The 24,758-nt window shown below is 39.4% G+C and overlaps 2 protein-coding genes across 3 annotated transcripts; one reads left to right on the top strand and one right to left on the bottom strand.

The window, feature by feature from the left end:
- The first annotated feature begins 5,550 nt into the window (after positions 1-5,550).
- LOC134651175 (uncharacterized) lies at positions 5,551-8,266 on the top strand. The gene is made up of 5 exons (XM_063506255.1): positions 5,551-5,596; positions 5,956-6,174; positions 6,598-6,729; positions 7,795-7,912; positions 8,089-8,266. The coding sequence occupies exons 1-5, from the start codon at positions 5,557-5,559 to the stop codon at positions 8,264-8,266; spliced, it is 687 nt and encodes a 228-aa protein (XP_063362325.1). The 5' UTR covers positions 5,551-5,556.
- Positions 8,267-9,346: 1,080 nt separating this feature from the next.
- Positions 9,347-23,255, bottom strand: LOC134651439 (uncharacterized). 2 transcript variants are annotated; one of them, XM_063506549.1, is made up of 7 exons: positions 23,096-23,255; positions 19,386-20,264; positions 18,727-18,864; positions 17,533-17,641; positions 14,212-14,387; positions 12,379-12,465; positions 9,347-9,519 (listed from the first exon to the last, which is right to left on the bottom strand). In XM_063506549.1, exons 1-7 carry the CDS (start codon positions 23,133-23,135, stop codon positions 9,446-9,448), a joined length of 1,503 nt encoding a protein of 500 aa, XP_063362619.1. In that variant the 5' UTR covers positions 23,136-23,255; the 3' UTR covers positions 9,347-9,445. The 2 variants fall into 2 exon arrangements, with proteins under 2 accessions (XP_063362619.1, XP_063362627.1); XM_063506557.1 differs by lacking the exon at positions 12,379-12,465.
- Positions 23,256-24,758: the final 1,503 nt, after the last annotated feature.

Here is a 24,758-nt window from a genome sequence, read left to right as displayed (position 1 = left end):
CCGATTTTACCCAAAATATTCGAGTCAATTACAGGGGAGATTTGCCCAGTATTATTCCCAAAAATTATGGGAAATTCCCACTACCACTGGAAATTTCCTCTTGGAAGTGGATATTAAATATCGTAGTACTGCAGCATTAGATGCACATATTTCGGATTGTAAGGGTAACTTTTGAATTGAAATACTTTTTTTTTAACTAGCCTTTATGGGCTCTAGGCTTTTTACTCTTATGAGTGCCCCAATGCTGGGTATAGGCCTCTTTCCCGCAATTTGGCCCTATCTAATGCACACTCTCGCCACTCTGTACAATATGGTGGCCAAATAAGAGGTATACACTTTATTTTTGAAATTTTAATTTATAAAACATAAAAAATATTAAGTATTCCTTGTTAAATATAATATGTAGGGTCAGCAATTACACATGGAAAATAATGTCAGACAAATGTCCACCTCTAGCAGCATGGCAGATGCGAACCCTTTTCATCGCGTTTTTCATCACTTTTTCACACATTTCTGGCGTTATCTCAGCGACAGTGTTTCGAATATTTTGTTTTAATTGCTGAAGGTTCGTTAGCCTATTAGCATAGACACGTCCCTTTAGATAGCCCCACAGAAAAAAGTCAGGAGCTGTTAAATCAGGCGATCTTGGGGGCCACTCAATGTCACCGTTTCTCGAAATTAATCGACCGGGAAACGTTATTTTTAATGTTTCTATTGTTTTTAATGATTAAAACACGTTGTTCCGTCGTAAAACGCTCCATAATAAATTTGCCGTATCTACACAAACTAATTTAACTGTCATATTTACCGCCAAAATAAAATGGCGGCAAAAAAAAGTTGTATACCTCTAAGTTGGCCACCCTGTATCTTAGGTCATCCCGCCATCTCCGTTTAGGTCTTCCTTTACCCCGAGATCCATCCTGTGGCAATTGAAAAATATTTTGGGAAAAAAATTGTATTCAATATCACCTTGAGCGAGGAATATTACTACACACAACGTAATCAGGAAATTATTACTGTAGCGGCACATCGTTATTCATGAGTATGAAGTTTGTTGTTGACCTTAAAAATGGAGGCATCCCTCTAATGTAAGTGTTGTTTGCCAAATTAGAGTTCGATTTGTTATGAATTGAGAATTGGTTAATAGGCGGGTCCACAAATAGCGAGTTGCCTTGCGAGGAAATTGCCGCGCGAAGAAGGTCTGAAAATGTGAAGAAGAAGAGGTGCCCGAGGCTTCAGCCGCGCAGGCGTTTGCTTCGGGCGAGGCAAATCTCAAGTCTCAACAGACCGCGCGGCAAATTCCTCGCAAGGCAGCTCGTACTGTGTAGGCCTGTCTAATGTGGACAGTTTTTCTACAGGAAAGCTACCACATTCCGACGAAAATGGTTTACCATATTTTGAGGCTTATTGCAATATTTCTAGTATTTATATCGTTCCTTTTGTATTGATATTAATAATGACTTTACATACGTAGGTGAGAAATTAAATAATAAAAAATAAGTACATTTGACTTCCAAGAGTACAGGTTATTTTTACTCTCTGATTATGTGAAAACGTGCAATTTATTTAAGAAAACTATTTAATACTTAAAGGTTCGCGATAATTTAAGTTTTTTTAATGTTTCGTATAGGCAGCTATAGAAATAGTCTTCAAATAACGAGAATTCCGAAATTCAAGGAAATTGCCGCGCGAAGCTGCTTGGTCTGTGTAGACGTGCCTCGAGCGAAGCAAACACACTCGCGCGACCGTAATGCCTCGGGCGGCAATTTCCTCACGAGGCAGCTCGTTCTGTATGGACCCGTCTAATATATACTAAACTATTTAAGGGCACTTTATTTTTAGCGATATTCTTGTTTAATTACATACTTAAGTTAGTAAAGTCTTTAATGTAAGTTGTACAGTCTAAAGTTTAGTGTATTGTTAAACGGTGTACGTATATTTATAATTGCACATACCAAAGCATTGTACATTCGCAATGTTGATAATTGTGTTCATTTTATTTTATTGACATAAATATTACTTTGTCAAAAAGATACCCGGTACTTTTTTGACATAATGCAATAGATAAGTTTTCTAGTTGATATAATATAAAGTTTCATGTACGAACAAGTAGACAAAAAATTAGGATTATTTGTAAAGAAAAAAGTGAAGATTCGTATAAAAATGACATTGGCGCTAACGTCCCGGTCTATTAATATTGGAGCATTGACAATAAAGCGCTTAAGGTTCCTTTTTATACGGGCCGACACAAACATAAATTATGTGTTATAGATTAGACAATTTAATGTTACATGTTACCTAATACGTTACGAGGTAGAGGCCATAAGGCGAAGGATGGGGCTACCCAATTTAAAATTTAAATATATGTCACAAATGAAATTAAAGGTCTCTATAAACCTCCCGAAAATTGCATGCGACTTGCGTTACATTGCGATATTTGATCGATGGATTAATTGAGCTCGTAAAACCTACTTTACTTAGCTGGCAATTATCTCAAATCGCATGCGATTTCATGCTGGGTCTATAGAGGCCTTTAACCTTTACACAAACAACAAAGTTATAAATTATTAGTCCCAAAAAATCGGACAGATGGTAGCCCTAATCCATAGCTAGTAGAGTTCGTTTCTCGACGACCTAGTACACTCGTTCACAAAGGTGCACCCTACTGCAGCGTATATATTGCACGGCTGTGCTCTGAACAGCACAACCGAGGTTTGAACCCACGATTTTTCAAATGGCAGATTTTTTATAAACGATAAAATTGTTAAATGGGCTTTCTGACCCTTTTCCAGGCACAATACAATTCATCGACCACATACGCGCCAATAGAATTTCAACCTTAGCAGTCCGATTTAAGCTACAAATTATATATTTCGGGGAATATGATTCGGGGGATTCGCTTCGAAGATTAATTTGATGACAAAATTAATCTTCGAAGCGAATTAATTGGAATATGATTTGTTTTTTTTTTTGGAAAACCGTGTATACCTATTGGTGCGGCCTTGAAAAGGGTTCATTTGAAAATGTGAAATCCAAATGGTTTCAAACACGTGTGTAGCTCAGTCATGCGCCGCAGTGGGTTTTGATGGTGCATCTCATTTTAACGTATGGTGTGCTAAGGTCTAGACCGAAAGTTATGGGATATAAGTAGTATATTAAATACATTGTGCCCAAAGTGTGAGACTGATAGTTTGTTACCGCAGGTAGGCCCCGAACATACAAATCTTGTCAATAGGAAGCCATGTTTCTATTAAATTATGTAAATGGCGATTAGGACAATTTGCCTAGTGCTTTTTCTCTATTGTGTTATATATTTAATTTACATGATATTAAGCACCTTATTCAGACCTAATACTCATTGGCCTGTTTGCAGCCCTGTAAGAGCATGAGGCAGTTCATTTGCTAGAGGGAGATAGTAATAGCTAGCTATTTGTTCCAAAATTTTACGAGGCGAAAAATATACAACTTTCCGAGTTTTATGAATGTTTGAAATTCCATTGAACAGAAAGTCCACTGTAATGTACATTGGGCGGTACGAAGATAGACTTCTTTTTTTTCTCACAGCCGTTTGCTCTTGCAAAACTGTTTAAACTCTTTGTCTTAACAACCAATTACTGTGTAATTCCCGGTTGTACCTATATATTTATAATGGTGCGTCAATATCGAGCCAAGAAACGATCAAAGACAGTTTGTCTCACTCTAACAGAGAAATGTTACATAGCATTTGCTCGGTGTGGACGTACTAAAGTACGAATGTTAACTTGTCACGCAACTATCTTGTTTTCATACAACGAAACTTGTTTGGGCCCGTCCAGAAATGTAACAGCATTTTTTGCATTATTGCAAGAAGTGAAATATTTTTATATATTTTAGATGGTGGTTAACAAGGCACTCGGTCACCGCAGTTGATGATTCCTATTCGTTGTGCTCATGTTTTAGCCAGCATTTTGTAGAATTGGCACAATTACCTACATTTGTCTTCCTTTATAGTCGTAGCCTTTCAAATAATATGCAAAATTGAACTCGGAGAGATCGCGTTCTTAAAATGTCAGAAAATTTTTTCAATATGACCGCTTTGTTCAAATTGCCAATATGTACATTTTTTTGGGATTAGGTCTAAGTATTCTATTACCTACATATGTGCAGTTGAACTACATATGTGCAAGTTGCGGAAATTTTCCAAAAAGCTGGGAATCGAAACTTTCATTATAGAAATAGAAAATTTCGATTCCCATGCAAAAAAGTGAGAAATTTCCGAAATGTTTTAATTTGCTAATTTCACAATTTTTGAAACTTAGCAACCGGAAACCGCTAAAAGGAGGCTCAAACCGATAGGTGATTTTACACCGAACACCATTTTGATCGAGTACCTAAATAATTGTGCCATTATATTTATTTAAGCATAGTGTGATGTAAATGGAAACCAAACGTATATAGCTTTAATTATTGTAGTTTATTTGTGATAAGTGAGATAGCTCGTATCTTAGTTGAGGTGAAATTGCATGTTTTATTCCGTTGTTCCTTTAGTTAAGATACAGGTTCATAAATTGATATTTCGGTGTCAAAAGTCGTTCTTATAAATGCATGTGCCGGCCCCTAAGAGAAACGCAGCTATTTGAAAGAATGAGAAAGATCACTAGTACCTACTTAAACTCTATACACGTATAGGTACCTAACATATTGTAAAATTGCATCTTTCATTATTTGGACAGCCCACTGCGGCATTCGGCTAAGCATGGTTTTGCACGAATATACGAGAACCTGCTGCGCCGCTGTGGGCTACAACTATAAATTATAATGTAATACGTACACACGAGAGCAGTGAAAACACTTGTATGGAAAGTCCCAAGAGGAATGAACCCGTTTTAATTTGTTATTAGGTGTAGGAAGTTGTGAGCGTTTCTCATAGAAAGGCCGTTGTGTTTTGTGTTATTGCCAGTGCAATCCAAACGGGCTGCCTATTATTGTGGGGGTCTTACTTTACTCGATGGATTTTAATAAAAATTGTATTTAAATAGCTACCTACGTACATTTTAATTTACGCTTGACTCAAAAATGGTGTACAAAATTCGACGGTTAGAGGTTTGCAACTTTAGGTATTTTTGGCTACAGATGATGGTAGCATGACGTAGGAGGAAACGGGGTCATTCGAAGCATGATTTTTGGATGATTTTAGGGGGGGGGGGGGGGGTGTCAAAAATCGTCAAAAATAGATGACGTAATTTATGAACAGCCCCTAAGGTAGCAAATCCCTAAATTGAATTGGATTTTATTTACGAGGTTTGCGAGTTCAGCCGACGCGATGATAATGATGATATACATAAAGCCACTCGTCCACGCTGTGAACTCACAATTCGTGAACCTTATTTGCAAGTGCATAAGATTCAGAAGTGGTCAGTACCTATATAGTGTTACTGTTAGTACGGATAACTTGCACTTTCGCGCGTGCATTCCAATGGATGCGAGAGAGATTGGTTCAGTTTCAAATGAAGGAACGTGAACGAAAAATCTGTTGTTGTTGAATTAAAAAGTGAATTGTTAAATGTGGCCAGTGAGATGGGGCGGAGTTTTGCCAATGGATTTTTGTTTGTAGCGAGTAAGTATACCTACTTGCATACTTCATTTTCACTATATCCTCGATTATATTTTGATTTTAACCGACTAAACCAAAAGGAAGCGCTATGATTTTAGCAGTGTATGTATGTGCGGATGTATTTTTTAAGTTCTGTATACCTTAGTGTTCCCACTCGCATTTAACATAACGTCTAAACAACTGTGTAAGTGTTACAGTCAGTATGATTTATCAGTATGGTTTAGGCTTAAAATCTTGAATAAAATACCTAACTTGATTTGTTTCCTAGTTGGATATTATTTTTTTGTTTTATTTTTATAAATAGGCCTTTACGAACAATCATTCAAATAAGAAGTGATTCTCACCACTGTTTCATTTTTCAGACATGCTAAACACAGTGGCCATAGACAAACTAGTGGTTCCAGAGCTGGTGCAAGCTGGCAACGCCGCCATCTTGGACTGCCATTATTCTGTCTTGGACGACAAGTTTACTCTGCAATGGCTGTTCAATGGAAGCGAAGTGTATGAGTGGAGACCCGGGTCGGCGCCTAAAGTTAGTGGCGCGTTGGAGGGACGGTTGGATCTGGATTATAAAGTTTCAAGTAAGTATTAGGTACCTACTTTATAGTCTTTATTAACAACTCAGTGACCATAGCCACCAGCTGGAAGTCACCAGCAACCCAGCAACATGCTGAGATGAGGCCATTTCGTGGCACTTAAATCTTATTTTGTGTTTTCTTTCATAAGTATTATGTATTGTCTCGTTTGTTTGTGCTTACGCATATTCTATTCTATAGACAAGCTGGGGGAACAGTCCAGGTATTAAATATATAGACACGGATAAAATCCCAAAAATATGTATACACTACCTTAATGTATGGGCAATAAGGTTATGGCACTTTGACCGTGTTTAATACCTTGACTGTTGTTTTTAAAATTTTACAAATTACACAGCTGCATAAGTATGGCTTCTATTGATACTCTGGTAAGTAACACAAATTATACAAATGTTGTTAATTCTACAGATGTAAGCTCCCGAGAGCGTCGCCCGCTGCGCATCGTACAAGCGGCCCCGGAGTTGAGCGGCGACTACACGTGCCGCATCCAACACGATACGGGCGCCAACGCGAGCCAGACCACCACGATGCTGGTCTTTAGTCAGTAGACTCTTTATAGTGAGATGAGATAAGCAACTCTTTGGATGTCGCACGTGTGCAAATGTGGCTTAAGGCTGATTTAGACGGCGCGCGAACTCGCATGCGATTTTAGTTACATTGCGGACTGTTGGTTACGTCCAATTCAACCGACCGATCAAAACCCGCAATATAATGAAACTCGCATACGAGTTCTCGCATCATATAAATGAGCCCTTAATAATTACTCTCATCTGCCACACCATTGAAATAAGTGCAAGTTGCTACATGAATAGCTAATATTTCGCCAAAATTACTACATTACCAAAATGAGGGTTCTTTGAAATGATGCACAATTGTTGGCAGCTCTGAGATCATAGGATCACCTATTAAATTTACTTTGGGGTCTAAGTAGTCGAGATGGTTTAATCATTATCACCGACAGAAAAGCTACGGAACGAAACTTGACGTGGTCCTTCGAGCCAGATTAAACCTTATTTGTAAATGGATCCCTACAATTAAATCCTACGAAAACCGGAAGAGTTTTATTTAATGGTTGGTATAGGAGGCTAACGAGCACCAGAGGGGTTGTAAGTGCGTTGCCGGTATTTTAAGATGGGTGTGTTTTGTTCCTATCAAGAGAGACAACGGCACCTGGAGGATAAGGAGGAATACCGAAATCGAGGAGTTGGTGGCCGGACCCAATATTATCGGCGAAACGAAATCCCACAGACTTCGCTGGTTCGGGCACCTATTGAGAATAGGAGAGGACCGAGCTGCCAAGAGGGCGTACCTGGGAAGACCGACTGGTGGCCGCCCGGTAGGTCGGCCCAGATACCGCTGGGGAGACAGTGTGGAAGCGGATCTGCGTCAGCTTCAAGCCGATATTTGGCAGGAAACGGCGCAGGATCGGGAAAAATGGTGTGCTCTCGTTTCGGAGGCCAAGATCCTCTTTGGGTAGCTGAGCCGTAATAGTTAGTTAGTGTGCTCTTTTTTTGAAGGTTTCATGGTCGTAACGGTACGGCGGTAGTTTACGAGCATTTCGTTTTGTGAACTTATTGGCTATTTTATTATTATTAATGTTTTCAGGCCCTGAGAGCGAGTTTGTTTTGGATGTGCAGCCTGAGGGCGACAACAATACGTTGAACGTTAGATGCGTTGCTCGTGGACTGTACCCGCAGCCGGATTTAACACTCGAATATAACCAGTAAGTTGAAAGGCTACCTATTAAGTAGTACCTCAGTTAAATTTTGTGGAGCAACACTGTGCAACAGTAAGTAAATAGGTAAGTTACCTATACCTAATATCATCGTGTTGACCCACAAAAGTGAACTGCGCTGTGGATGCACCTGTAGGAAAAGTGATTTGTGGTTACCATTTCAGTTCCCCAGTGGCCCAGCAGCAGCGCGTATGGCGCTCAGGCGCGCTGTTCTCAGCCGAGACTTCCACACGTGTACGCGCGCCCCGCGGCCGCGCCGTGTGCCGCCTGCAGCTGCCGCTCGCCGGCTACGCGGCCATGCGCTCCTACGTACCAGGTGAGTTTTCATCAGGGCTCATTTAGACGGCGCGCGAACTCGTATACGATCTCAGTTACATTGCGGACCATTGAGGTTACATCAATTCAGCCGACCGATCAAATGACGCAATGTAATGAAACTCGTATGCGAGGCAGGTTCACTGTCGTAGGCGCTTTTCGCTATATACTGTTTTTCCCGTGTTATCGGCTACGCTCGTAACCCGCACTGGCACTGAATGTGTTAAGGTTCTTGTCGCACTGGCGAGTTGAAAGCGAGGCAAACGCGCAACGAGTTTCGCCACGAGCGTGTAACGGTCTCACCGCGAGCGCGTAACGATCTCGCTGCGAGCGTGTGATAAGGCCCTAAAGACGTCAACAGACTCGCGCGGCTACAGCCCAATATGAACCTTCGTGCATTCTGACAAGGTTCACGATTAGGCGCCGCACACGATAGGCGTGGCGTTCAAAGAGTTAAAGGGGCGGGAACCCCATCTGGACGATGTGAGATTTAGCTCGACCGCTTATGCGCCAAAAACGCTTCACATAAATAATGGACGGCAATGCCAGGTCATTAAACTAGGCCCTTAAGGTAAACGGATAATCTGGCCAAGGTGTGAGGCAATCGTTGGCCGAAAGCTACTATGAACTTAAGTAGTATATTTGTTTCAGACAACGACGCGAAAAATGTGCAGAGCAAAGCAGCAGCCTTCATTTATGATTCCATCATTTTAAGTATCGCCATGGTTACGATAGGATACGTTTTGACATAACCATGTTCCACACATGGTACACTGGATACAATTATGTATTGAAGGACTTAAGTGTAATATTAGGTAAAAAAAGCCTGCAATTAATATGGGACCAACTTGGAGGTAGCTCCTTTCAAACCAAAAAAGAATTACGCAAATCGGACCACGGATGTCGAAGTAATCGGTGAACGTACATAGAAAAAAAAAAATAGCCACAACCGAATACTTACAGAACATCCTCCTTCTATGAAATTGAAGTCGGTTAAAAAGAATACTGATAGCCAGTAATGCTTGCATAGCAAATATACGTACTTATTGATCTTCCTTCACCTCTAGTGATCAAATAACTTGTAAAAGATCAATAAAACACAATAAATATTTCTAATAAATTTAATAAAAAAATAAATTGTTTAATAGCAGCAATGAAACTGAAGTAATCGTATAAATTAAATTAGACTATTGTTAGTATCACATGTTAGAGTTGCAGATGTAGAAGGGTCGCGAGCGCCGCCATCGCCCACAGAGCGGCCGTGCGTTCGGCGCCGCCCGCTGCAAACAAACAATCATATATATTCATTAATTTGATATAATATCTTGGACAACGAAGCACGTATATCTGATATATGCTTAACCCTTTAATGGACATAAAATAAGGTAGAGTTCAAAGGTCCTTGAAGGCGTCTAAAACACGACGACGTACTATTATACTAGTGAATTTGGCGAGGAAAAAATGCAAACAGACTAAAGTTTACATGTCGTGTTCGATCTAAGTACATCGCATAATAAAGGGTTAAGTATCCTTTTAGAAATGATAAACTACTGGGTCATATATTGTACAAAAACTGAGAAAAATAACACGCTCAAACTCAGTGGCGGATTTCCCATAAGGCACAGTAGGCTCGAGCCTAGGGCGGCGAGATATTAGGGGCGGCAAATTGTGGCAAAAAATCGCTGATGATAACAAGAAATAACACAAAATTATTCATATATAGGCAACAAATTCTCAAAAAAAGGTATAGAGAGAAATGCTTGGAACACATTTTTTGACTTCGTAACTTTGTTTGAACTACTTAGGAGGTGAACATATCAAAAGTCCCCGGCCGTAGCTAATGAGCCGGGGAAAGAGGGAGATTTGAAGGTCCCATTTTTCGGTTTTTCGCTTATACTTATCTCGGAAACTATGCGTTCTAACGACTGATCATTGTACAAAATGAAAGCTGATTAAATTTGCTACAAGTTTTATTTAGTACAGTTTTTCGATATCATAAGCATCAGCAATCATTGCCGTAGATAAATTACAGTTAAGTCGATCAGCTGATGCTTTTCAGCCATCTTGGCGCGAACTAAACTGCGAAATCACCGAGAACTTTGCGAGTGTGGAGTCATACGTCAACGTCGCGATATATTCGCTCCGCGAAGTCGAGCCGCGATTCACGCGCAATAGTCTGAAGGGGGGCTTGTATAGGGCCCTCCACACTCGTGCACGAAGCCGCGAACGCGAGTGTGGAGTCAATTTCGCAGATCTGCTACACTGTTAAAATCTTTCGGGTTCCTTTCCTCGTGAGCACTGTGAATATTATTGATGGAAATTTAATGCAAAATTATAGACATTCAAGAGCGGCTTTCTCAAAAACTAAACAAGATACCTATCGAAAAACTCGACTGTATAAAACTTGTAGCAAATTTAATCAGCTTTCATTTTGTATAATGATCATGTCACAAGGACGCATAGTTTCTAAGATATTATAAGCGAAAAACCGAAAAATGGGACCTTTAAATCAAACCCCCCACCCCCGCTCAAGGGCTACGGCCGGCGACTTTTGATATTTTCACCTCCTAACGAGTCCAAACCAAGTTACTTAGTAAAAAATGTGTTCAAGCATTTCCCTCTATACCTTTTCGTTGCCTGACCTAAATGCAGTCAGTATGATGGGTGCTGATACTGAGAAAGGGGCGGCTACAGGGTCTGAGCCTAGGGCGGCAAAGACTGCAAATCCGCCACTGCTCAAACAGGTCTGGATAATAAGCTGTATTTTAAAAAAAATCAACGGGTTGCACTCGGGGAGTGCCGGCAGAAGTGAAAACTCAATGACTAGTGCAAAATGCACTATGTATAATTGAGGTTAATGCCATCTAGCGTTAGCGTTAATTATTTGAAACCCCTAAGCACATCACTGTTAGTACTCGAGTTATATTAATACCAGTTAGAGCGAAACTCACAAGATGGCATTTAAATCAATAAAGAAAAACTCAATGACATTACATGTAACAGTCTTTCGATCAGGTCACGTGTCCGTCTTACGGTCACGTGATCGTCTTACGCTGTCTCGAATTTAACATTTTTCCCCCCCCTCAAAAAGTGTACTTACAGCGCCGCTAAAGAAGTTTTCACTTCAATAATTTTTTTGGGGATTAAAGCTCGTTTGTTTTATGTGTACATATTGTGTGTGTTATATATTCGTAAAAAAATTATAACGAGTGGCTGCGTCCTCAGCATCTTTCATATTTTGTAAGAATATTAATAAATAATTGCAAATTGTCTTACTAACGAGTATGGCACATAGTTTATAATTGGCGCCCAACGTGGGGCCAGAGAGCCGAGCTCTAAACGGCTCTAACATTTTCACTATAAGTGTATACTCGTATGAGCTCTATATAATAGTTGCTTTAATTAAAATGTACATAAATAGATGAATACACATATTTACTTATTAAATAACACTTTTAATTTGAATTATGATATTTATGATTTATGATAGTTTAAATCCAAGCCATATTTTTATTTGTATATTATATACCTACATAAATTAAGTATAGTAAACAATACAATAAACATACATATACAGCGGTGCGAGCCTTTCTATTGCGTGTGTATTTTGTAACCTCCAAGCGTTAAAACATGCAAGCACCTCTATAGGAATACTGACATTACTGACACCCAGTTAGTAAGCACTACACTAAAAATACCTAATTTTACCTATGTGAAACATAATGGGTGTATAATATAGGTTTCAAAATGTGTAATTGTGGTAAATGTACATAATACACATTATATCATTACTCAATGGTATCGAGTATATTTACAATATACTTATGTGTGAATATCATACAATATGCTCCACTAACTTTACAAGGGGTATTATAACAATTGATAAATGTGTTCTTGTAGAAGTTATTTGATTCAGAACACATACAAGATTCACAAAATCGAAAATCACCCAGTATAAATACAGTGAACTGCCGTCGGGTGGAAACTGGACGCTTGAGGGGCGGCGACCAGCGTAGCGTCCGGGGCGGCGTCTATATTAAACAAATCCAAACGTATGAGAGTGGCCTCATGGCACACTCAAATCCTCTGGATGTTCCTCGCAACGCGCCGCTGGTCGCTCGCCCCCTTGGCACACTTACGGGTAGGTTCGGTCCCGAGCGCCGCGGGGACCTCTGTAGATTCTGTGGTGTCTTCCGGCGCGGCGGTGCTGGTCGCGAGCCACCCATCTGGCCACGACAACACGTTAGTGCCACACGGATTAGACGCATGCCACGGTCGGCCGGGGAGCTAGCTATTTTAGTTTATTTCTTGCAAATTCTATGAGCTGGCTAGTCTGTCTTGGCAATTTACTTAGTATAAACAAAGTACCTGTAGATATTTGTGTGGTGTTTAAGGATTTAATTATCTATAACTAGCGACCCGCCCCGGCTTCGCACGGGTTAACTTAACTTGTATCACTCTATCTATTTAAAAAAACGCATCTAAATCTGTTGCGTAGTTTTAAAGATCTAAGCATACATAGGGACAGACAAACAGTGGGTAGCGACTTTGTTTTTTCTACTATGTAGTGATCATTTGAATAGTTATTAAATGACGTATTTTTATGCTGCCAGCTCTTCCTCTATAAATATTTGTCAGTCTCCTTATTGTAACGTTACTTTGACGCATTACTAAAATAACTAGCTATAAAGGCCACATTGCTAATACATAGTTTATACAATTATATGGTACACTTCAGACATAAAATATGAATATATTTCTAACACAATGGCAGGCTGCATTTCATTAGGCTTTATTCATTCTGTAAATGTACCATATAATTAGTAACATCAGAACGTACCTACTACTCCTGTCGGCAGACTACTAAGATTATCATGTAATTTGCATTAAGAACAACCAAACCTTGTAATACATAAGAACCGAAGCATTTATTTACGTGTAATTTTAAATTTAAATTATACTTACCACTTTAAAATCTTCTATAAAACAGGCACAACACAAATCATAGTTGTATTAAATACATTCCTACTCAGCCAAGCAGGCCATCACAAGTGCTGTTACTGCATGCTCTAGCTTCATCCAATAGTGCAGGGGTCTCCAAACTTATTATTAGGCTATTTATCGGATAGTGCGGTGTAAACAGGCTTAGGGTGAACTAACAGGGAGTAACAGGACAAGGGAGAGGTAGGGTACTCCGATTGTAGTGAAACGCGTTTTCGAAACTCCCGCTTTCTTTTCCGCGGGATCGATTAGAAGGACCTGCGGGCCAGTTTGGGCCATAGTTTAGAGAACCCTGCAATAATGTAACTACGCAAACTACCCTTACTACGAGGCGATATGACCCGTCTTAGGAATTAATACTTTATCTTTAGACGACCTGTAATATACGTGGACGGTTGTCTAGTTAACACACAAACCTTGCTGCTGTAGGAATCCATAACCAAATCTGTGTGGCATTGGCGGGTGTATTCACAGTTGTCCCGCCCCACTTGACCGCCGCCATACATGAGACAAATGGGAATGAATTATATGAAGCGCCTATTCCCAACTGTACGCGGGGACAAATGGGAATATACCCGTTGGCGGCAAGTTAAATGGCGTTATCACACTGACCGTTGCGCCCATTGTTTTATATTATATTGTATATTCTCTACAAGTGCTTTTTTGTATCCACATCATTTCCACATAGACATAGGAAGTCCCGAATTCCTGCATACGTGAGTCACTACAGAACACATGGCTCAAGTTTTAAAATTCGCTTCTTATATTACGTTTGTATTACAAATAACTGACATGGATAAAAGGACAGTGTGGAAAACACGAGTTCAAAGTTCCATTAAAACTCTGTTCAAGTTACACTTGTAGAAAAATACGGCAATATTTAGATTTCCATTCATCAGCCTATTTTGAGTCCTATTCTTACAGCAGTAAGGTTTAATTTCAAATACAGCACCAGCATCTGTCGAACATACCTGAGTGATAAGTGTCGGCCACCTCCATAACGTCCGACGTGATGACTTCGCCTTCAAAGGACAGTTTGCAGGAGATCTCGACGCCTTCGATGTCTTGCCGGTTGAGTGTTGCGTTAGTGGACACGTTGTATAGCCCGTCGATCGGGCCTTCTAGGACTGTGGTGTTGAATGTGGTGCTGAAAGTTTGAAACAATAGGGATGATGACACATATTGAATTTTATAACAAAATCTAGTAAAATAGCAAACGAGTAATTTATCACAATAATGTGGATATTAAAATAAAATATTGAAAAATTACAAAAATACAGGACCTGAAAGTTTCAAAATTTAAGTTTTTTTTAACTTCCAAAAACGATAAAAGTAAGGGTACCATTTGATTCCTTACATTTCATCCAAAAAATAAAATATTGTATAGCAACTATATACATAAACGCAATATTTCGCCGACTAAAATGCAATTTTCTTGTTTTGTCCATACTACAAGATGGGCTCCCAGAGACCTTGACGTCACGTTCCCTTATCCTTTTGTTTAGAGCGTTTCGCGAGTGAAGTGCGACTGTCGGCCTTTGACTACAATTTCTGACTTTTGTGTTACTTTAATGCAATGGGTCCCATATAGACATTTGATCCTAAAAACAATTTACCCGATCGATTGATACCATAAATGAAAATTAGTCCTATTGTTAAGATAACCGGATATAAGAAGTAAAATTGTCATTGTTAAAAATGTATCCTAAACTCAATTTGCGAATAATCAAATATTTAATGAAGATCAATTTGAAGTGTGTTGCTCTTAGCGTAAAATACATTCTTTTAAAATCAGCCGGATTTTGGTTAACACGTTCACTGGCAAAAACACGCTAGGTGTGTTCATTTTGTATTTAAACGTAGAATTCAAATAATACTGGGATGAAAGTCATTTATCGTCAAATGGCAATGGAAAAGTAAAAATGTATCGGGACGACAAATGAAATAAAAAATGACGTGATCATCTCCATACCTACACTATTTATAATTCGTTTGTCGTTTTCTATAAACAATTCAATTAAATTAATTTATTTTACTATTAGTTACACTTCAATTTGATTATACTTATGTATTTACATATATGTGATATTATTCATAAGATTTTGAGAATAAATTATAATTATTTAGTGTAAGTTAGGTTTAACTAATGGCATTCAGTGGGTAGTGATTGAAAATATGATCAGTGTTTACCCGAATATTTGTTAATTAATCTGTCGGTACTCGCGAAAATGACCCTTCTCTCCTACCCGCCAATTATAATGATAAAAAAGTATAAATATAACGTACCATGAGGTGGAAGATTCATTCTCGCTTGGCGCTTGAACCATTAACATTTAGCACGAAGGATACTGCTTGTTAACTTAAGAGTGTTGAAGTAAGAAGTTGAAGTAAAATAAAAGTAATTGATTGTACCAAGGACTCTGATTTCTCACAAATCAGAAGTGGGATAAACGGCGCCCATAAAAGGACTAGAACGTGTGAGTACCTAGTATACATATACATGTTTTATATACTCAGACGTTAAGGTAGTAAGTTTTAAGTTGTAATGCTTGTAATCTCAAAACCTGATTAAGAATGTGTAGATACGCGATCATGGTCAAGTTGAAGTAACGGATGCAGACTTATTACATAATTTACAATTCTGCTGGTAATCAAAATCGATACAGGCATTGAGCGAGTTAACTTTATTTTTTTACAAGATCCATGTTACATAAGACCGTGGTTACAAGTTGTCTTAGAATTAGAATACTAACTTACAATTAGTGTGTACAGATTATTAAATTATACAACGGGACTTAATCGCGTATCTAAGTTTTAAGATTTTCCTCCGACGTTTCGAGGACGGCGTTGTCCCCGTGGTCTCGGAGAAGACTGGCTTAAGTTGACATCAGCATCGTCTAACCGCGCGAGTTTTTCGAACTACCCGCACTTGGTCTTGTTTATCCGCTTGAACGTTTTGCGCACTAGGGATGTCACTCTGTCGACACACAACACTAACGATATTCGATTTATCGACTGTCGATATTCGTTTACGCTTACATTTACTAATGACTGGATTCCATGTGGATGAGATCTTGAAACCCTCGTCCCGATTGAAATTACTATGTTTTTTGATTTCAATGGCTTCCCGTACTTTCCTGCTGTAGAAATGACGATCCGTGGACAGGATTTTAGGGTTATGCAGCTCAATCCAGTGGTTTGGTCCTGACTCCAGTAAATGCTCAGCCACGGCAGACTTGTTCACCTGACTATTTTTGACAGCTGCAATATCCGAGACCACGGGGACAACGCCGTCCTCGAAACGTCGGAGGTAAATCTTAAAACTTAGATACGCGATTAAGTCCCGTTGTATAATTTAATAATGTGTAAAAATCGTGAAAGTTTAAATCAGTGTGTACAGTGTAGTATTATGTTATTTTTTTGTGTAATGTCGATGTTTAGCCGAGCATAAGCATATACGATGATACGTGATCGCGATTATAGTGAAATTGAATACGATGAATACGATTTGGATAAATATTTAATGAATCCGTTAGCAATCAAGATACAAACATGTATAATTGTACGTGTACGTGTACGGTTATAGGCAAGTAAGTTTATTGTCATTAAAGGAACAGTTTTATTTAACAGAGTGGTTTTAAATTTAAATATGCCCATATTGTGAAGAAATATACAGAAGTGCTCGGTTGTTATGTAGTTTTAGTTAAAATACTTACCGTCGTTAAATTGAAAGTGTTTACATGATGTATATTATGAGTGTTCGTGAGTTTCGAATACTGAACTTAATCTATTACATAAAAAAAAAATCTTTATTTCAGAATATAAAAACTCCATACAATATTAATACATAGTATGAGCTAAATGATCTAATAAGTAAAGCCATAAATGATAACGCCTTGGATTGGTTTCTGAAATGAATAAAGGGCTGACACGTTGTCATTAAATTAGTACCTATGTATGAGTGTCATGTAGGTGGTTGGATAGCAACAAATCGAATGTCTAGTTACTTATGTAGGTGAGTACCTAATAGTGTAGTTAGCATGTAAGCTCACATTTATAGACGGGTCTAACGCGAAATTAATTCAATTACCTTTATTTACCGACGTAATTGGTAATTGAATAAATTTCGCGTTAGACCCGTCTATAAATGTGGGTTAATATGTGTTCAAAACGCGAAGGTTTTAAATATTATAGTTAGCATGTAGTAAATTAAATCATAATCATTTTCTATGAAAGACGCCCAATTTTTTTCTAAAACCAAAACCACACCGTTTTTTGTGGTAGGTACTTACCTGTCATAGCTGATGGTGATGTCAGGCTGGGGTGCAACACCGACGGCCTCGCAAACCACTAGCACTTCTTCCTCGCCTTCAAATGACAGCTTCGGTCCATCTCCTATGCCTGCAACATAAGTACAGTTAGCGGGGCCCCTTTGTTTACCATAAAGTTTTAAGTCATAATGTATTGTTTGACATATTATCATTTGTCATAAAACTGCTACCGTTAACCTTTCAGGATTTTCGTAAGGTTATCTTGTAGATAGGTCAGGTTAGGTATGTTTTATGGCAATCCTGAAAAGTGACGCGTTTCTGAACCAAATGAGTTATGACTAACAAAAATGCGGGCAAACAATACATTATGACTTAAAACTGTTTGGGAAACAATAGAGACCCAAATTTAGCGTGTAGTGACTGGATAAGATAGAATATCATACAAAATGACCACGAACATTACGAACAACCCCGCTCCGAATGGAACTACCTCGCCTGGCGGCGGTAGATTGACTTCAGATTGAGAAAATCTCAGTTCAATTAGCAACGCGATGACTGAAAGTTCAAAATGGCAGTAGCGGCAGATTATGCCATGTATGATTGCTTTAACACATTCAGTGCCGAAAACCCGACTATCGGGCATTTTATGATTTCGTTCCCAGGCCAGACGACCCGATAGTCAGAATCGTGGTAGGTACTACACCTTTATATGAAGAAATTTTTGTGGCCTGGCGCGGATGTCTTGTTTGGCTGGGTGGCAATGAATGTGTTAAGAGCCTGTCAATTTCAGTCAAACAACAACAAGTTTTCTTGTTGCCCTGCCCTAGTAGCACGGTCGCATTTTTATCGTTTATCACCATGCCTGTCACGTTCTAACAAGTATGTAAGTGCGAAAGTGACGGGCATAGTGATAGTTGATAAAAATGGAACCGTGCTGAGCCCGCTGGTTACGCCAAAATATTTTCAAATTATGTGATGTGGGACGTTGAATGAAACAAGTTGCTTGGAGTATCGATCTATAATGTCTTGAATAACGTCATGTAAAAGCTTATATAGGGCTAAACTAAGGGAGTGTGAGTGTACGCGTAGCGCACCCACTACAATTACTTGCTCAAGGAATTTACACACACATTGATGCATATGCATATAAAGACATATCGTGAGCACACATAGAGACAAAAACGATATCCAGATGGCGTGCCCTGTGGTACTCACTGTAAACCACCAAGTCGGAGGCGTTTCTACGTTCTTGGAAGTCTCCTTGCTCAACCTCCACTTGGCACTCGAAAGTGCCGGAATGCTCGGGCTGCAGGTCCCATAACGCGAGATTGTGTTGGTCTTCTTCTATTAATGCTGTTAACATACAACAACAATTGTTAAGTGGAGTGGAGTCCAAAGGAAAAATACAACTGAGGACCCAAGAACATCAATAAGATTTGTAACGCTATTATGATTGCGTTTTTATTGCCCGTCGACATAAAATCCGTCTAAAATCCCCCAGATTACAATACACTGCAGCTGGAACCAATTAGAACGATTATCTGTGGGAACTATGACATAATCTTGAACTCCGCTTGCTTTTGTTATTATCATTTTAAATAAAGTAAAACATGATGCTTAATTGCAATATTATAAAAAATTTAAACAAGCTAATTTTAAGGTATTTTTATTGCCGTGAGCTCCGGCGCCATGACTTCATAAACAAGAAATTGATCTAATTGTTTAAATTCTAAACCTGGAACGGGAAATACGACTGCTACGCCATCCGCTTCAAGTTTTAATTTAAGCATTTATCCTCATTTAAAATGTATGGTCACATCTGGCATGCACGTCCAGGGCTAAAAAAATGGAAGCGGACCTTTTTTCCCACTTACTGATGTTAAGAAGCGGCTCAGTCCTCGGTATGATGACTTTCTTCTCGCCCCCAAACGCGCGCTGGTATATCTGCGTCGGCTCGTCTGCGCCGTCCGGGCTCCAGAACCACTTCACGATGGACAACTCCTCTGTGCCGTCGTGCTCGCATAGCAACTCGGCGTCGCCGCCCATCTCCACGGCTACTGGTACGGAGAACTTCGATATATCTAACCACTTACTGATGTTAAGAAGCGGCTCAGTCCTCGGTATGATGACTTTCTTCTCGCCCCCAAACGCGCGCTGGTATATCTGCGTCGGCTCGTCTGCGCCGTCCGGGCTCCAGAACCACTTCACGATGGACAACTCCTCTGTGCCGTCGTGCTCGCATAGCAACTCGGCATCGCCGCACATCTCCACTGATACTGGTACGGAGAACTTCGATATATCTAACCACTTACTGATGTTAAGAAGCGGCTCAGTCCTCGGTATGATGACTTTCTTCTCGCCCCCAAACGCGCGCTGGTATATCTGCGTCGGCTCGTCTGCGCCGTCCGGGCTCCAGAACCACTTCACGATGGACAACTCCTCTGTGCCGTCGTGCTCGCATAGCAACTCGGCATCGCCGCACATCTCCACTGATACTGGTACGGAGAACTTCGATATATCTAACCACTTACTGATGTTAAGAAGCGGCTCAGTCCTCGGTATGATGACTTTCTTCTCGCCCCCAAACGCGCGCTGGTATATCTGCGTCGGCTCGTCTGCGCCGTCCGGGCTCCAGAACCACTTCACGATGGACAACTCCTCTGTGCCGTCGTGCTCGCATAGCAACTCGGCGTCGCCGCCCATCTCCACGGCTACTGGTACGGAGAACTTCGATATGTCTAACTGCTGGCTCGCTGGAAAAATTGAAGACACTAATTAGATATTTCCAAATAAAAGTAGAGATGTTTTCAAGACTTTTACGAATGCTGTCTGTTGAAATATTAACAGTCTTTTTTTTGTGAAATTCGTTAAATTAGCTAGTTTTAAAACTGATCAAGTCTGCTCTCGGTTCGATCGGTAAAAAAATTAGATAATGTTTTATGTTCGAAATCCGCACGAAGATAAAATAAAAACATTCTCCTTTTTTTCGAGAACTGTAATAAAAACAAGCAACATACCTACATTAAAATGTTCGGCTTTTAAATCAGTCGGCGAGTAAAATTCCCATTTCCCCGAAATCTATTTTTCTTTTAGTGCGTCTCATTGACAACCTTTGAAACTTTTAAATAGATGCTTTGGTGCACATTTAGATCCGCGCGGACATCCGTCGACTAATGTGCAAGCTTTGACACTTTTGGCGGTAGCGTTTCGTAATTGCTTGAAATACTTAGAATAGAAGAACGAAAGTGGTTTCATGTGACTTTCAGATTTCGGATACACAGACAGTAGATAATTCATCGACGGAGCAAAGTTAGGGTCTCCTATGAACTTTTAATTTATAAATTCCATCACATCTTGAGTATTTTATTGCCAATGTTGATGAAAATTGGCAGGAACGTAGTTACGAACGAATGCGAGGATTGTTTGGAGGTTAAAGGGAGGCGACGAACTACAATTTGTATGCAACAACGAGAACCTTCAAACTGTGGAAAACTAATCTGCATCAGTTTATGTTGCTACGATCCATTTAGTGTTAGTGTCTTACGTAAACTGCGCTTCTGCGCAACATGTTTTTACTGATGACGCATGTAAACATAATTAGTCAAATATTTAATGTGTACCTTACCTACCCAACTTATGGTTATAGCCCAAGTGCGAAAACTGGACTATTTTAATAACAAAACTTCTGTGAGACACATACATATTAAATATAGGTATAACAAACGGGTTACAATTGTCACAACACTAATGCATGAGCCTGCGTCGGTCCGCCAACGCGTGTTCCAGTTGAAGCTCCCCGTTATGAAGCGAAACACGTCGATCATCGACATAAAAATAAGTGAGTGGCTCGTTTTAATATGTTTAGACAAGACAAGATGTAAATATAGTGTATGGTCACGGGTCTCTATTCTATCCCAAAAAGTTTTAAGTCGTAATGTATTGTTTGCCCGTATTTTCGTTAGTCATAATTCATTTGGTTCAGAATCGCGTCACTTTTCAGGATTTCCATAAAACAAACCTAACCTAACCTCGATTGATCTAATGATTGGCTTTCTCAATTATTATTATTGAACCCCATTTTTGTAGGCAAGTCACCATCTGCTACTTTTAAATAAGGTTGAAGGGACTGGAGGGTTTGGAGGGACGACATTAGTAGGGTATAGTTTACCCATTCGTGTTTGAGTAATGTAAACTGACATTGGTCATCGCGTACACGCACTAAGTATGTTGGTAAACAGTAAAACACCGGGAGTAACTAGGTACATGGCCGTCATCCATCGACAACGTTTATATTCGTACGGACCTTTTCACGGCACCGGCAATGAACTTGACTTCAATTGAATGACATTCAATCATTATATTAGGCGTCCTGTAGAGTAGATTTAGAGTCTAATTTGATAACATTTGGGACTATTGGTAGTAAAACTTCAAAAGCTCGCCAATATCGTTAAATTAGGTCATATAGCGATGAATAAGATTATCTCGGCCAACCTTGAGGCGGTCCGGGAATGTTAAAAATACCTTCGCGGTGGCGCGCCGTGGGCCGCGGATGTTCATACAATTCTATAAAATGCGTGAAATCTTTAGCGATTTTTTCGGCTATAGATTTGAAAGCACACTCACACATAGTAACAGTTAATATGTATATGAAATGGTGAGTATGATGCTTTGGGTGATTTTGGAAAAACGGGGTAATTCCTGATAGATTCTCTAGCTAGCTAGATGTTTTTTCGGTGGATTCGAGTCAAAACTACGACTGATGTATGATGACTCCAGGGCAAATCAAACGTCTAAATCCATAGGTACCTACCAACTGATATAACTAGTAATTATTTCATGATGCATAATTTTTGTACATTTCAAAGACAAATTTCCGAGTTTTCCCTCGTTATGGTCTATCCTAAGCACCTTAGGCACTTACTTGTAAAAGTTGCTAATTGGGAATTCAGGCTTGCGTCCACGTTACAAGTACGAGTAAATATACAAATAATACGTTCACGAGTTAAATCACGAGTTCTGAAACGTGAAATCTGTAGCTCTCTTATAAAAAAATGCATGCATTTTATAAGAACAGACCTTGAAAAATCGACTTTGAAAAGTGCAACTGACCTACGCCACCGACTATATTAAGCAGATTGCTTTAATTTCACGTTATCTTCCCAAAGATTAGAATAGAGATGACATCTCGCATTCAGAACCGCAGCCGACGGCGCCCGTTTTTCTCAATCTCGGTCACCACTGAATTTAACTCACCAACAAATATAACTCAAAACTCAGAAAGAAATATAGATCGATAGGTAGTGAAATAATATAACTTCCGACGGAGACATAGATGTATAAATTATGCAAAACATTGAACATGGGGATTTTGCGCATTTATTAAACTATATGTAACTATTCTTTAAACATTAAAACAACTGCACAATTTGAAAGTCAAATGCTATCTAAAGAAATTATTCATACGTACCGAGATTGTTTACATGCAAAAAAACCTACGCAAATCTGCCGCTGAGAAACGCGAACATTTTATTCGCATTTTTTCCCAAACTTCACAACACTTCCCGAATTTAGGTAAAAATCTCACCTGCCACAACGCAAAGGACTAGCGACAATGTCCGTAACATCGCGATTTAGAAACTTTAAAACTGTATACTTGTATAGTAACGTATTTGTATGGTGCGCTTCGCGCGTTCTGCGGTCCGACTGACTGGCCGCCCGCCCTTCGCGCGGCCTTCGCTAGCTAAACCGAATACGCGAGAGTTTTACGACAACTCACGTTGGTGAATAGTTTCCGGATATTAGTTATGACTATGACGGTTTACAATCGATGTTTGTGAGAGGTCGGCTGTAAAGATTATGAATTATGACCTTGTTCTTCGAGCTTTATATATAAGTACACGTTATAAAATACTTGCATAGGTATATACAGTATGCAGCAGGTGCTAGTGCCCATAATTTACTTAGGTAAGCTTTAACTACGTTGGAAAAGAGTGCAACAACACATACTTTAATTTGGCAGTCGTGAAAACCCTCACAAACTCACGGTTCCTTCTTTGAAAAATATTCGTCGTATTTTTTTTTTGTAAACGGATTAAAACTCTATCGATTTCATAATGTACCGATTCCATGAAAAAGTAGCCAATTGGTCGTCCGGCAGACAGGGCAATACCCGCTATCTTTTTAAAAAGAGTTAGGGGGTTAGAATATTGCAGGGGTCTAAGAGGCTACAGAAAGTTCTGCCAACAGCAGTATTAATCTCCAGTTTAAAAAGCTGAAAAGGGCACAAAATGTTGATTTCAGGGGTATTAAGAACTCTCAAGTGTCCATTTTTTGGGTCACTTGAAGGACCGCAATTGTACCCCCAAAGAGCCGTATACGGCTCGCGAGCCACGGTTTGTCGACCCCTGGTCTAACCCAAGGAACTGAAGGAACGATCAAGCCAAACGGCGTCACTAGAGACTATACTAGTTAAACTATTCCTAATAGTTTCAAGTAGGTGTGCATTACTTCACATAAAAATTAAATTCAAATTGATTGAATCTAAAGTCTATTTTTTTATTCCGTAGACTAAAATGACATTTCATAGTATGAACATCATGTGTCATTTCATACTATGAAATGTCATTTTAGTCTACCGAATAAAAAAATAGACTTTAGGTCCAGCAGACTTTTCACCCCCGCCGAGATAACAACCGTCAGAATCTGGTAATAAATTATACGTAATACCCGCGCACGAACTAACACTAACACATGTCTGTGTATTCCCAGTGCCTTATAATCACATGCTGGCTAAACCAGTATATGAGATACCTTGTAGCACATAACAACTGTAAGCGAAGAGAGTTCAAACATATATTGGTCATGTTAGCATACAGCAAGTAATAGTCACGCGAAGCTAACACAATTGGCGATCAGCGATTGTTTATTCACACTTACCGCAAAATTATTGAGCAAGATTTATTTTTGAATGTATAATTATCCTACATATACAAGTATGTTTAGTAGGTATATTGCTGTACAGTATAATATGTCATTAACTGATATATACTTGTATGAAATTTTGAGTATATTATGTGTAAATTCTAAGTTACGAGTACCTATATGGGGCATTATCTATGAAAAGGGACCTTATTGTCGATGGTGCTTACGCCGCACAGCGTCGCGCGGCATTGTATTTATATCGGAGCATCATTAATAATGGCGTAAGCGCCATCGACAATAAGGTCCCTTTTCATAGATAACGTCAC

This window comes from Cydia amplana, chromosome 1 (genome assembly GCF_948474715.1).
Source record: "Cydia amplana chromosome 1, ilCydAmpl1.1, whole genome shotgun sequence".
Classification (NCBI taxonomy): domain Eukaryota; kingdom Metazoa; phylum Arthropoda; class Insecta; order Lepidoptera; family Tortricidae; genus Cydia; species Cydia amplana.
Note: the sequence above shows the minus strand (reverse complement) of the source record. Positions and strands in the feature narration are given on the sequence as shown.

Excerpts from the sequence above, each read along its gene's own strand:
- LOC134651175 (XM_063506255.1), top strand. The coding sequence starts at position 5,557 with ATGGGGCGGAGTTTTGCCAATGGATTTTTGTTTGTAGCGA. Across the intron at positions 5,597-5,955 it reads TGGATTTTTGTTTGTAGCGA|ACATGCTAAACACAGTGGCC; the intron begins GTAAGTATACCT and ends TTCATTTTTCAG. Across the intron at positions 7,913-8,088 it reads TTAACACTCGAATATAACCA|TTCCCCAGTGGCCCAGCAGC; the intron begins GTAAGTTGAAAG and ends TTACCATTTCAG.
- LOC134651439 (XM_063506549.1), bottom strand. The coding sequence starts at position 23,135 with ATGTTACGGACATTGTCGCTAGTCCTTTGCGTTGTGGCAG. Across the intron at positions 18,865-19,385 it reads TGAGCCGCTTCTTAACATCA|CATTAATAGAAGAAGACCAA; the intron begins GTAAGTGGGAAA and ends GTATGTTAACAG. Across the intron at positions 9,520-12,378 it reads GCTCGGGACCGAACCTACCC|CGGGCGGCGCCGAACGCACG; the intron begins GTAAGTGTGCCA and ends GTTTGTTTGCAG.